Raw genomic sequence first — 13,907 nt, 5'->3', positions numbered from 1 at the left:
TGGACACTAATCTGTAGTTCCTTGCAAAGGTCACAAAAACGCCAGTACAGGCAATTTTACGCCTCAAAAATAGTCCCATGTGGATAAATCAGCACAAGACTTATTCTCATGTCTATCCATTGCAGCTGCAGCTCCTGGCTCAATAAAAGGTCATGTGACCGGAGCGAAGTTATTCAGTATAAGCGGCTGATCTCCAGTCACATGATCTTCTACAGTGGCCGGGAGTGGCCGGGAGTTTGCCATGGTCTGGTCTGGGACCAGTGTCTGCCATGGTCTGGTCTGGGAAAGGGGATCTATGCAGGCGGCCCTCGACTTAAGAACACCTGACTTGCAGACGACCCCTAGTTACGGACAGACCACTTTAAACTTGCTAAAGCTCTCTGGATGCTTTACTTTAGTCCCAGACTGCTGTGATCAGGTATAAAGTTTCTGTAAGTTTTATTGATAGTCCTTGTTCCTATGGCAGCAAAATATTTTGGAACTCTTAATTGTCACAGGGACAATTTTTTTTTGTCTGGAACTACAATTATAAAGTATAGCTATTCTGACCTATACAAATTCAATTTAAGAATAAACCTAAAGAACCTGTCTTGTATATAACCCAGGGACTGCTTGTAGTCCATTCTTTAGGTTGAAAATTCGGAGGTTCTGCAAAATTATTTAAAATTACTATAGTTGTCTCAATTGCCTAATTAAGCACAGAAAACATGGTCTATAATGATTTTCTTGGATAAACAACTATCTATTAATACAATAATATTACTAGGAGTTTTTTTTGTATTGCTGAAAATTTCATACTCCTCCGCGGCTAAAAATACTTCTCAAAAATGGTAAGAGGAGTATTACTACTCTTCTGTAAAAATTTTAGTGCAGCCTCTTTCTTGGTTCAGGCACAACAAATGAAAAACGAGAACTGAGCTATTTGTTTACTGTTCCATTCTCTGGTTATCAATAGATATGGTGGTTGCTGGGTATAGTTCCCCCACCAATCTGATACTGATTACATTTCCTTAGGTTTTCCATGGATAAAACCTTTAATGATGCATTTGTATATTTTGTTGCCTTTAGCTTTTGCCTCTGGATTATCTGAACTCGTACTGTAGAGAAGTAGTGTACTGCAGTGCAAAACATTAAAGAATGTAAGTGAGGCTTTTATGGGTTTGCTTGTCAGAGTCCAGGTTCTGGCAGATTCCAAGCAGTAGCCAGCTAAATAGAGCAGATGTACCACAAAGTAGAGAATGACTGTAGAATTAGACTCATCTGTAACCATGTAAACAGCCCGGCAAATCTTGTGCAAGCTTTCATTATCCCAGTTTTTAGTTGAAATAACTGCACTTGCCATTATCACATTTGGTGCATTTTACTGCATCCCTTAGCTCCATTTCTAGACCCTTTTGAAATCCACTCTGCTGTGACCGTGCTGGGGTATTGAGGCTCAGCAGTCACTCAAGTAGTATGTACCAGCAAATACACAGTGGAAAGAACCATAAGCTTTCAGAACCATTCAGAAAATGTTTTTAATGTATCCTCTTCATGCATATGTAAATCATTCCAGCATTTCTGTTCCCCCTGGAAACACAGGGAGGATGTGAAAGAAACCCAGTCTCCTCTTACTCCTTGTTCTTGCAGCATGGCGCCATTACGTTACCGATCACTCGTCTCAAGGGCATTTGTGGGGATAAAGTTAGGTAGACGCTCCCTCTTAAAATTCCTTTACTTGTCCTTAATCCAGGCCAGGATTCTTTGGCCACAAAACCAGTATCCGCAGGAACCAGATCCAGTCACAAAATCTAATGGTCCAATGGGGGGTTCCATTACAGAGGTCATTCTTTGGGGAACCCTAGTGGATAGATTGATCGCTTATTTCTGCTTTCAAAGGCACAAGACTTATAACATCACTTAATGTAGTAAGTTCTGTTTTAATTTTATCAAACTGTTTATTTTTGCATTGTCTGTATATGTCTGTTTATTGTATGTTACCTTTTTTCCTGATAACCCCTTTGTTTGTAAGTACTGTCCTTTTACATAAGTTGATTGCTTAACTAGTGAGTGTAATATTGTATTTGGGCTATGCAAGGTGTCACTGCAGTTTTATAAGGTGAGTATGGAAAGTATTCAGACCCCTTTAAATTTTTCACTCTGTTTCATTGCAGCCAAATGGTGAGATCAAAAACTTATTTTTTGCTCATTAATGCACACTCTGCATTGACAGAAAAAAATTTAGATATTTTGAAATATCACATGATCATAAGTATTCAGATCATTTGCTGTGACACTCATATTTAACTCACATGCTGTCCATTTCCTTCTGATCCTTCTTGAGATGGTTCTACACCTTCATTGGAGTCCATCTGTGTTTAATTAAACTGATTGGATTTGATTAAGAAAGGCACACACCTGTCTATATAAGACATCACAGCTCACAGTGCGTGTCAGAGGACATGAGAATCACGAGGTCTAAGGGAGCTCTGAGACAGAATTGTGGCAATGCTCAGATCTGACTATAAGGATACAAAAAAACTCTGCAGCACTTAAGGTTCCTAAGAGCACAGAAGCCTCCATAATCCTTAAATGGAAGAAGTTCGGGACGACTACTACTCTTTACTTGACCAGCCAAATTAAGCAATCATGGGAGGAGAGCCTTGTGAGAGAGGTAAACAAGAACCCCAAGATCACTGTGGCTGACCTCCGTAGGGAAATGGGAGCAAGTTCCACAATGTCAACCATCACTGCAGCCCTCCACCAGTCGTTGCTTTATGGCAGTGTGCCTACAGTTTGCAAAAAAATAAAATAAAATTTCTCTGGTATGGTGACACGAAGATTAAACTTTTTGGTGTTAATTCTAAGTACTATGTGTGGAGAAAACCAGACACTGCTGATCACCTGCCAAATACAATGCCAATAGTGAAACCTGATGGTGGCAGCATCATGCTATGGAAGTGTTTTTCAGCTGCAGGGACAGGGCGACAAGTTGCAATTGAAGGAAAGATGAATGAAAACCTTTTTCCAGAGTGCTCTGGACCTCAAACTTGGCCAAAGGTTGATATTCCAACAAGATAATGACCCTAAACACACAGCTAAAATATCAAAGCATTGGCTTCAGCACAACTCTGACTTAAACAAGCCCCGACTTAAACCCAATTGAGCATCTCTAGAGAGACTTGAAAATGGCCTCCACCAGCGTTCATCATCCAACCTGAGGGAACTGCAGAGGATCTGCAAGGAAGAATGGCAGAGGATCTCCAAATCCAGCTGTGAAAAACTTGTTGCATCATTCCCAGGAAGACTCATGGCAATACTAGCTCAAATGGTGCTTCAACTCAATACTGAGCAAAGGGTCTAAATACTTATGACTTTGTGATATTTCAGTTTTTCTTGTAGATATTTTTGCTAGTTTATTAAACATTTCAGTTTTTTTTTCTTTCAAGATGGGTTGCTCATTAATTGGTAAAAATAGAAAAGTTCTTTTTTTTGCTCATTTGCTGCAACGAAACAAAGCCTGAAAAGTTTAAAGGGGTCTGAATAATTTCTGTACCCATGAGTGGCGGCATTTAAAATGGCTCAGGTTTTGGAGGACGAAGAGCTGTCAGGGGATGGTCCAGTGGGACCCAGCAGGCTTTCTTCCTGAACCTAAGTTTAGGATTCCAAAAGTATTTTAACCTCTTAATGCTCTGCGCCATATTAATACGACATCTTTGTTTTGACCATCGCTCCCCATGGCGTCATTGCAGAGCGGCAATCAGTTGCCATGTCAGTTGCCACGACAGCCAGTGGCACATTGTAATGAATTGTACCGTAGAGGATCTAAAAGTAGTAAAAAGAAAAAAAAAAATTTCATTTCACTCCCACTTTCCCTAGAGCTGATACAAAAGTAAATGAACAGTAAAAATCTCATTGGGTATCACGCCGCGTCCCAAAATTCCCAATCTATCAAAATATAAAAACTGTTATTCCTGACAGTGAACTCCATAACAGAAAATAGCGTCCCAAATGTCTGTAACGCTACTTTTAAGCCATTTTGCATCACGTAAAAGATTTTATAAAAATTGATGAAAAGGTCGCACAGTCTTCAAAATGTCTTGCACAACTCCATACACCAAAGTATGAAAAAGTTGTTTGCGTCAGAAGATGGCGAAATTATTTATTTATTTTTTCTATACATTGTTTAATTATTTGAAAATGTATTAAACCAAAGAATAAAGTAGATATATCATTTGGAGCGTACAGTGAAAGTCGGAAAAACTGAGCCCAAAGAAAGCCAATTTTCCACATTTGGGATTTTTTGCCAGCTTCTTGGTGAGAAGTAAAATTTATTATGCAGAAAATAAGTTGCTCACACAGCTCTGTATATGAATAAATGAAAAAGTTATAGACTTTTTTTTTTAAGAGAGCAAAGAATGAACAACAAAAGGCTGTTATGCGAAGGGGTTAAAGGGATTCCCTTTAGAATGGGCCTGTTCAATTGCATGTTATTGGTAAAAAAATGTTCCTGTGTGAAGATAATTTCCCATAAATGTTGTCCCTTAAAAACGAGATAGCTGTCCCTGGATCCGACCACCAGTGCACTCTGGGAGCAGTGGCCAGACATCCGCTATTGAGGTGCTCGACCATGTGGATTCATCATTCATTACCACAGAGCGGTTCTGGCACATGGAGTATGTCTGGGCCATTTCATATGCAGAAACATTTTGTTTCTTTGTGCAATCATTCCAGCAGCCGTGGTCGTATCCAAGGGCAACAATCTAATTACTAAGGGACAACATGGTTACGTTCATGGGAAATCATCTTTACACAGGTACATTGCATGTCCAAATAAAGAAATGTATCTATGACAGATTAATTCAATTAAATATGAATGTACAGATGGGAATACCCCTTTAATGTCACTCAACCTCCCACCCCCCGCTATTTTTTTATATAGTGCCACAGTCAGGTTATTAGAGTGTGCACCACACAGCATTCTGTCCATTAGCCCCAAAATCAGCTAAGTATACTTGCATTTGAAGGTCTGTTCTTAAGATGCAGATCGTGAGGATATTGCATAAATGTCTGACATAAATGTGTGTAATAAGGGATGAGATAAATATTTTTCTCATAGTTTTTGGCTAGACCTCATGTTTGTAGAATTAATAATTCATGATAAATATAATCTGAATGTGCTGTAGCTGTCATGCATCATCTTGCATATGTATTCTTTTTCTTAATAGAAAATATGCAGGCTGAATGTTCTGATCATCTGGACCCAATTAAATGCATGGTTCAAGACTTGCACAAAGTTTTCTATCATGAGGAATACCTGCTGCAGAAAGAGCAGCAGTTCCTTCGAAAGTTGGAGAACCTAAAGGAAGAGCTACAGCCCTTAGAGGAGGTAAGTAAATGATCCTGATTCTCCGGTGGTCATAGGGAATGCATCAGAGAATAACCTTCAGGTTTTTATGGTAACCATTGTTTTGCAGGTTGTCTTCATTTTCTATAGCCATATGTGAAAATTATTATTATATGCTGTTAGAGATTGATAACAGTTTTTCCTCTCTTTTAGCTGAAGAGCAATATAATGGCCCTTGCAGAGGCCAGAACTACACGCCTCAAATGGGTTGGTCTAGCCTTGCTATCTACTCAGGGTGGGGCTCTGGCCTGGTTGACATGGTGGGTCTATTCTTGGGATATCATGGAACCCGTGACATACTTCATTACATATGGAAGTGCCATCTCTTTCTATGCCTACTTCCTTCTAACCAAACTGGTGAGTCTATTTTACCTCCGGATATAGTATACACTAAGTGCCACAGTACATAATAATTCATTTATTAATTGTTCCATTTCAAAATAAAGAGGTTCTTCCTAAATACATTCTTTATGTCATGGAGATTTATATAGTTAATTTATATCTCAATAACGTTTATACACGCTGTGAAGCTGGAGCTGTGAATGATGTTTTTTGCAGGAAATTCAGCTGATGTTATTTGAGAACTGTACAACCATTTATTCACTTTTTATAAATATTTTCATGTTGTGTTTTTTTTTTTTTTTTTTTTCATTTTAACTTTTTTATTGAGAAAAGGCACAATTACAAGTTATGCAGTAACAAGAGCTCGACACACGCAGGCATCTACTCTGCTAAATGACTAATTACAGTAGAGACTTATCATTCTTATGTAAGAAAAATACAGAATAGTCACATATTTAGGCTTACACTAATAAACCAGTTTCTCAAGACTATTTCAATAACTTACATGGGGTAACAATAAGGTGAAGGATAGGGAAGGGGTAGGGAAAGAAAAACATCAATTAACAGGTACTGGCTTGACTACAGTTATTACACACTTTATAGCTTATACATTCTTTGGTTCTGAGTGATTGGCATTATAGATACCATTGTCAGGAAATACATTGGCTACTAATATCTTAAGGGTTCTTAGCACTATTAAACATTATTGCTGGTCTGACCATTAGTTTCTTGCATAGCTGTTTATTAGGAAACGGTTTGCATGAGCTTTCCTCTGTATGCAAACCAAGGGGACCACAGTTTGATAAAGGTATCATGTTTTCTGTCTGACCAACTCGTAACTTCTTCTAGTCTGCACATTTGATCCACCTTATTGATCCATTCAGGAATTGTTGGGACTGTTTTGCTCAACCAGTGTATGGGGATAAGTAGTTTTGCTGATTTGTATCAGGGCTGTGGAAAGACTTTTCTTTGAAGGGGTCCTTGTTTTGCTCGGTAGCCAAAGTAAAACACTAGCTGGGGAGAGAAGCAAAGCCTGTGACGTGATCTGGTTTGTAATTTTAGCCACATCCTTCCAAAATTTCTGGATTTCTGGACATGACCAAAAAAATATGTAAGTGTGATCCGTTTGGTGCGTCACATCTCCAACACTTGTCATGTGGGGTTAGGCCCATTTGGTTAAGTACTTTAGGAGTTCTGTACCATCTGGTCATTAATTTGTAAGAATTTTCCTGGACTTTCACACATCTAGAGAATCCATGCGAGTTTTTATGTATTCTAGATATCTCAACCTCACTAAAATTAAGACCTAAATCTTTTTCCCACTTGCCTATGTAGTCCGGCTTGCTTCTTCCCAGCGAATCTTCCACTAGTTTATTATAAATGTTTGAGATAATGTGATGCCCAGCAGCCTCTCATAGACTAAATGGACTGTAATCCTGCCCCCACAATACCATATCAACAAAATTGAAGGAAATCTACCATCTACCCTTTTGTAAACTTCTTATGTTTGTTATCCACCTTTTAAAATTATGCTAATGAGCCCCTTCATTCTCTGGCTTCACAGCTGTTACACTCGGTTCCCTCCCCTATGCACTCTCAGCACTTCCCCTGCCTTCTGCCTGATGTAATATCGCACAGTGAAAGGGGGAATTGCTCCTTGCACAGTATAACAGCCTGTGAAGCTACAGCAAGGAGGATCTCTGTTAACGGCCTCGGGGCCCTTTTAAAAGTTGATTTTATAAGAAAGAAGGCCATGGATAACAAGTATATGAAGTTTCCCACAGTCACCGTGCCCCTAGTTTATCATGCTGAATTTTTATGGCAGATTTAGGCTTTTTTTTTTAGGAACCCCATTCAAATAATGCAGCAAAATATAATAATTATCTTCCTCCCCCACCCTGGCACCACTGTAGCATGTTTCGAAGGAAAACTTAGCTCACGGACACGCTGTAAAAGACACTAGCCGTGTAAAGAGTTTTCTATATGACTACTCAGTGGGCAACATTTATCATGCCTTGTACACCAGTTTTCTGCCATAAAAGGCATAAAAAAGTCACAATTCTTTGCTGTGTGCCTTCTAACCTCATGGTAAGGGGATGTGGTGGGGCATAGGGTGAATTACTATAGCCTGCACCGATTCTGGCTGAATTCTTTGCTAGGTGTGTCTGATATACTAAGAGGCCGGCACCTTCTAGTATCTCTGGTACATCTGGTATCGATAGGGGAATGTCAAACTGGCACGGGATGTCAAAATGTCAAGGGAACTGGCACAGGATGCTCTGATTTTTGATCAGTTCCCCCCAATGACTACAGTACTGATCAGTTTTTACACTGATGATTGGACTGTGAGGTGCTAAGGGTAAGACTTGAACCACAAACAACACGGTTACTAGCAAAGCAACTCAAATAATACCCTTTTAAGAACCTCTTCGGCATCAGCAACTCAGCCTGGGAAGGTGCCTAAAATATATATCTTTTGTTTCAATAAGCATATGTGAAAACATAGAAGGCATAAAAACCTGGAAGTCTCTGCTGAGCAGATCTACTACTCTATTTTGAAAAGCAAAAATACACTGCTTTTATTATTTGGTAGCCATGAATATATTTCTGTTTATCATACGGTATATAAAAGGTAATGTGGAAAATGAATGTGACTTTCAGTTTGAGGTATTTTTGTCTTTAACTATGTGATCTTTCTAGTAATTCATATTCTCCTTGTGTCTCTATATCTCAGGACTATGTTTATCCTGAAGTCACTGACCGTCAGTTCCTTCATATCTTCTACAAGAAAGCTAAAGTGAAGAAATTTGATATTGAGAAGTACAACAGATTGAAAAATGAATTTGCAGAGGTTTGTAGAATTCTTTCCACATTTTTTTCATGCCTCTATAGAGATATTTTTGCTCAATCTTATTTTTCCAAATCTTAAAGGACGCCTACCATCATGTATCTACCTAATAAGGTATATCAGATTCCTGTACTCTCGCCGAGCCCTATCCTTTTTTTTTTGATTAAATCGGAGTTGGTGTGACGTGGCCCCGTCTGCGAAGCCGGAGCTACTGTACAGTTGCAGAACACCAATTGCAGACGAGTGCTTGCAGCTTCAGCAAGCTGCATGCTGAATACAGGATCAAAAGAGGCTACTGGAGCGTGGAGTAGCTGCTACCGGAGCACCACAGTGCCACTACTCTATGTCCCAGTAGCCTCTAGAGAAATTTTTCATATAAAAGTTCTGTGATGGTAGGTTTCCTTTTAATAATTTGATCTATTAAGTGGCAGATGGAGTCCTATAAAATCCATACCACCTTTTGTCCACCTGATGCTAAATGCAATTGGTTTTAGCTAGCAAAGGGGGGGAGGGGGGACTGAAGATCACTTCTATAAAATGGGTTTCCATTGTATAGAAAAAGGGATATCATTCTTTTCCCAGAATGGTGTATAACTTGCTGGCCAAGGGGTTGTATTCTGGTTGTTCATTCCCAGCTGCTCAATTCATTTCTATTGCACTGCCAGTGTACAGTATTAGGGCTCATTCACACTGCCGTCTGCGGGGCCGTACATGCGGCCGCACACCGATCCGGGCCGCACACCGCAAAAAGATAGAGAAAGCTCTATGCACGGCGGGCATACCGCGTGTGAATGTACCCTTATGGTCATGGACATTTATTCAGGGGTATGTGGACTGTTCAGAATCCTACAGCACCTTAAATACCCTTTTAACCAGCACAGTGTACCATCAAAATATAGAATGGTAACCCAGGGACACTTCCTCATAGATCCAGGCACTGTGACTGTGGCTATCACTCCCCCAGAGCCTTTCAGGTTCATTAGCATAATTTTAATAGTTGATTTTAGAAGGAAGAAAGGCCAGGAACAACAAATATAAGAATATTACCACAGTCACGGTGCCTGGATCTATGACTAAGTGTCCTTGGTTTATCATGCTCGAATTTTATAGTAGATTTAAGGCAACTGGCTTTTTTATTCTCATTTACAGAGCATAGACTGCCTCTTAAAGGTACATTTTCTTTCAATGAAGCAAACATTAAAGGAATCATAAATACACTGTATACATTGTTAATGTGGTAAATGACTATTCAAGCTGCAAGCTCCAGTGGTTTAATGATACATTGTGTTTGCTAACTGTGTAAGAAGGATAATGGATGTTTAGAAAAGCCGTGTTCAAGTATGCTAGCACAGCTGAAAAGAGTTTGGCTGATTATAGAAGCTATAAAACTGACTATCCTTTTGAACTGGTTGAGAATCTGGAGCATCGCATTTGTTTGTTCTATGTAACTCTCACAATAGCCAGAAAAAAATAACTTTCATGTGAAGCTCGACAGTCTGTTGGTTTTTCTAAGAAATAAAGGCCATTCCATGCAACAAATTGCCTAGAAACTAAAGATTTCCTACAACAGTGTGTACTATTCCCTCCAGAGGAGAGCATCAACAGTCTCCAACCAGAGTAGAAAGAGAAGTAGGTGGTCCCGCTGCACAACTAAGCAACAAGACAAGTACATTAGTCTCCAGTTTGAGAAACCGACACCTCACAGGTCCTCAAGTGGCAGCTTCATTAAAAAGTACCTGCCAAACGCCAGGGTCAACCTCTACAGTCAAGAGGCGACTCCAGGATGCTGGCCTTCAGGGCAGAGTGGCAAAGAAAAAGCTATATCTGAGACTGGCTAATAAAAGGAAAAGATTAATATGGGCAAAAGAACACAGCCATTGGACAGAGGAAGATTGCAATCTCAGCAAAATAAGGAATATAATAACTTTTATTAAGTCCTTATCTTAAAATTGGTTAGTATAGGAAAACATTTATTATATATAAAAAAAACTTTTTGGTAATCAATGCAAAAAGCACTAAACGAAAGTGTACATTCTATGATAATTCACAGAGCTTTATCACCTGATTATCCTGTAGGACAAAATATTGTTCCTACCGTGGTTCAGACGTGTTCAGCTTGATGATATGGGCAGGGAAAAAAGGAGGCAACTTAAGCCTGGCTTCACCCTAAGACGTCCCCTTTAACTCCCGCCCTTACAAGGGCAGTCCCTACCAAAAACCGCATGCCCCCTGTAAGTGCCACATTCCCTGACGCGTTTTGTCCTTTCACTCCTCAGCGGGATAAAATCTAGCAGCTTAAAAAACTGATGGCATGCGAAGTATAAGTATGTTCTGGAGCTTGCTGTAAGCCTGGCTCCAGTCTTGAAAGCTGCTCCTCCCCAGTCCTGATGGTGGACTTGGGGATATGATATGCAATCTGTTCGCGCCAGATAGACAGCACTTCCGCATCTTTAAATCCATAGCCCCACCCCCTCTCTGGTTGGATTGGGCGCACCCCTAAGTGTGCCAGCGATCTGATTGGTCCCTTGCGGTGTCTTTTGTACACTGGATCGCAATGAAAACACCCGGGATCGCTCGCGGGCACTTGTGCGCATGTGTACTGTGGGGAGGATGAAAACAATGCGTCATCACTGAGACGCTAGTGCGCCCAGCCCCTTTAGTGGGCGTGTATACCATTTATTGACGGGACGGGAGTCCAATCGTAGCAGATTAATCTCACAGATGCTGATGCAAGGGATTATGGAAATGTCCCTATAAGGTGAGCGATGGTATATTACATTAAATTAGTCCATGGTCGCCCCTATTGAGTCAGTTGAGCCCGTGCAGCTGATGGAACAAATGCACGGGCTCAAAAAGTGAACTCACAATGTGCTCGGTTAGAGAAGGCATAATACTTACAATGTTATGTATAAGCCACTCAGTTCTGTGGTATCGAAAGAGGACTGAAAAATATCATATCATACTTATTGCAGGTCTATATACTTTTTATTGACCTTTTTTTGAAGAAAAAGGAGGAGAAATATCATCATATTAGTTTGCACTTTATGAACAGATTTTTACGGCTTAATGAGTTCGTTATTTTAAAGAAAAGGTGTAAAACTCAATTGATCATTAAGACCCTTAGGGGACACCGTGTCCAGCCTAAAGATCCATTTTGCCTCTTTTTGGAGGATCCTTTGATCCCAGTTTCCACCGCGTTCTGGAAAGGGAACTAATTAAATCCCCATAAAGCGTAGTACTCTCCCATCCCCCTTATGGTGTATCCAGACATGGTTAGAGATCGGTTTGTCCCTTTTATGTGTGATGTCCCCTAAGTGTTCCCCCACTCTCCTACGTAATTCCCTGTAGGTTTTACCCACGTACCCGAGGCCACACTTGCAGGTAACTTTATAGATTACTCCTCTGCTTACAATTTATGTAGTCTCTGATAGTATATTGCGTGCTCATAATGTTACTCGTGAAGGTTTTTCCCATCTGGATGTAAGGACATGCCACACAGCCTCCGCATTTATAACTTCCAGTGACTTGTCTCTCGAGCCACGTCCCTTTAGGCTTGGGGGCTACATAGTGGCTGTGCACCAGACGGTCCCTTATCGAGGGGGCTTTTCGATAAGTGATGGCAGGGGTTGGTCCAATCAGGTTTTTAAGATCTTTATCCATCAATAAGATGGGCCAGTACTTCTCAAAGATCTTTTTTGCCTCCATTGAACCATTATCAAACGTGGCTATGACCCTCATCTTGTTATCGGACTCACTTGGATTGAGTGATGTATGTAACAGGTAAACTCGATTCCTTTTCCTACATTCATGGTAGGCCTCTCTTAAGATCATTCGCCTGGAGACGGAAATCTTTCTCCGAACTACAGTTGCGGCGTACCCGTAGGTACTGGCCTTTAGGGATACCCTTACGTAACGGGTATGGGTGATGACTATCCCATCTAAGCAGTGAATTTGTCGCCATGGGTTTACGATAAATCGAAGATTGTAAAATGCCCCCCTGCGATTTTGTGATCAATACATCCAAAAACGGGAGGCTCGTATGGTGGATTTCTGACGTGAACCAGAGCCCTATATGATTGTGGTTGAGTGAATTAACAAATTCAGCAAAATCACCCCCCCCCCCCCTTCCATAAGATGAATATATCATCGATAAATCGAAAAAACATTTCCACATGCTCAATCCCTGGCGGTGGATTATCTCAGAAGATACACGTGAACTCCCACCAGCCCAGGAGCAAATTGGCGTATGAGTGAGCACAAGGGCTCCCCATTGCCATACCCCTGAGCTGGTGGTAGATTTGGCCATTAAACAGGAAGATGTTCCGTGTCAGAGTGAAACGTAGTAGATCCTGAATGAATCTGTTGTGTGCCCGCAACGGAGTACCCCTAGTCGTCAAGAAAAACTCCACTGCCTCCAACCCCTTATCATGGGGGATGGAGGAATAGAGGGCCTCAACGTCAATACTCCCTAACATCGTGCCCTCCTCCACTGTGATCCATTCTATGTGACTGAGGAGATCTGCAGTATCTCTCAAATATGATGGTAATGAGAGGACAAACGGACGCAATACCCTATCAATATAGATGCCAATGTTTTGACATATCGAGCCCACCCCTGATACAATTGGTCTTCCCTTTAATGGGGTTACCCCCTTGTGCACCTTTGGAAGGCAATAAAATGTCGCCATGACTGGAGTGGTAGGGGTCAAAAAATCAAGTTCTTCATCACTAATCAGTTTAAGACTCTTAGCTTCTGCAAAAATGTGTTGTAATTCCCGCAAATAGTCCCCCGTTGGGTTGGACTTTAAAATTTCATAGCCTGTCCTATCAGCTAATAAGTCCTCACAAAGTCGGGAATATTTAGGCGTATCCATCACAACCACATTTCCGCCTTTATCAGACGGTTTAATCGTCACCCCGCAATCCTGTTCCAGACTGCGGAGAGCAGATATTTCTTCCTTTGTGCAATTATGTACCGCATGAGCTGGTTTCAACTGTTTGAGGACAGCACACACCATTTCTGTGAAATACATCAATGCACGAAACATCCCCTAATTGGGGGCATTTTGTGCTTTTATTCTTTAGTGTGGTAAATGGGCCCTCGCCCTCCTGTTTAGGGTCTGATTGTTCTAGGTTAGCCAATAATCGGACATCCTCAACCATCTCTCCCAGTTCTCTACTGGATTTTTCGTTCTTTTAAATGAAAAATTTTTGCCAATTCTATTTCCGGGTGAAGAGATGGATATCCTTCGTCCAGGAGAAAGCATCATAGTCTGAAGTGGGGACGAACGAGAGTCCCTTAGAGAGAATAGCCATCTCGTCCCTATTCAG

The 13,907-nt window shown here is 40.8% G+C and overlaps 1 protein-coding gene across 1 annotated transcript in view; it reads left to right on the top strand.

Annotated features, from left to right (window-relative positions):
* The window catches only part of MCUB (mitochondrial calcium uniporter dominant negative subunit beta), a 62,228-nt gene that overhangs the window by 46,541 nt on the left and 1,780 nt on the right, over positions 1-13,907 (top strand). The window contains exons 5-7 of the mRNA XM_072119315.1: positions 5,208-5,368; positions 5,540-5,743; positions 8,463-8,579. Coding sequence (XP_071975416.1) covers positions 5,208-5,368; positions 5,540-5,743; positions 8,463-8,579 — 482 coding nt within the window. The remainder of the gene's footprint in view (positions 1-5,207; positions 5,369-5,539; positions 5,744-8,462; positions 8,580-13,907) is intronic.

The sequence above is a fragment of the Engystomops pustulosus genome, chromosome 1, assembly GCF_040894005.1.
Source record: "Engystomops pustulosus chromosome 1, aEngPut4.maternal, whole genome shotgun sequence".
Classification (NCBI taxonomy): domain Eukaryota; kingdom Metazoa; phylum Chordata; class Amphibia; order Anura; family Leptodactylidae; genus Engystomops; species Engystomops pustulosus.
This window is presented reverse-complemented; position numbering and strand designations above follow the sequence as displayed.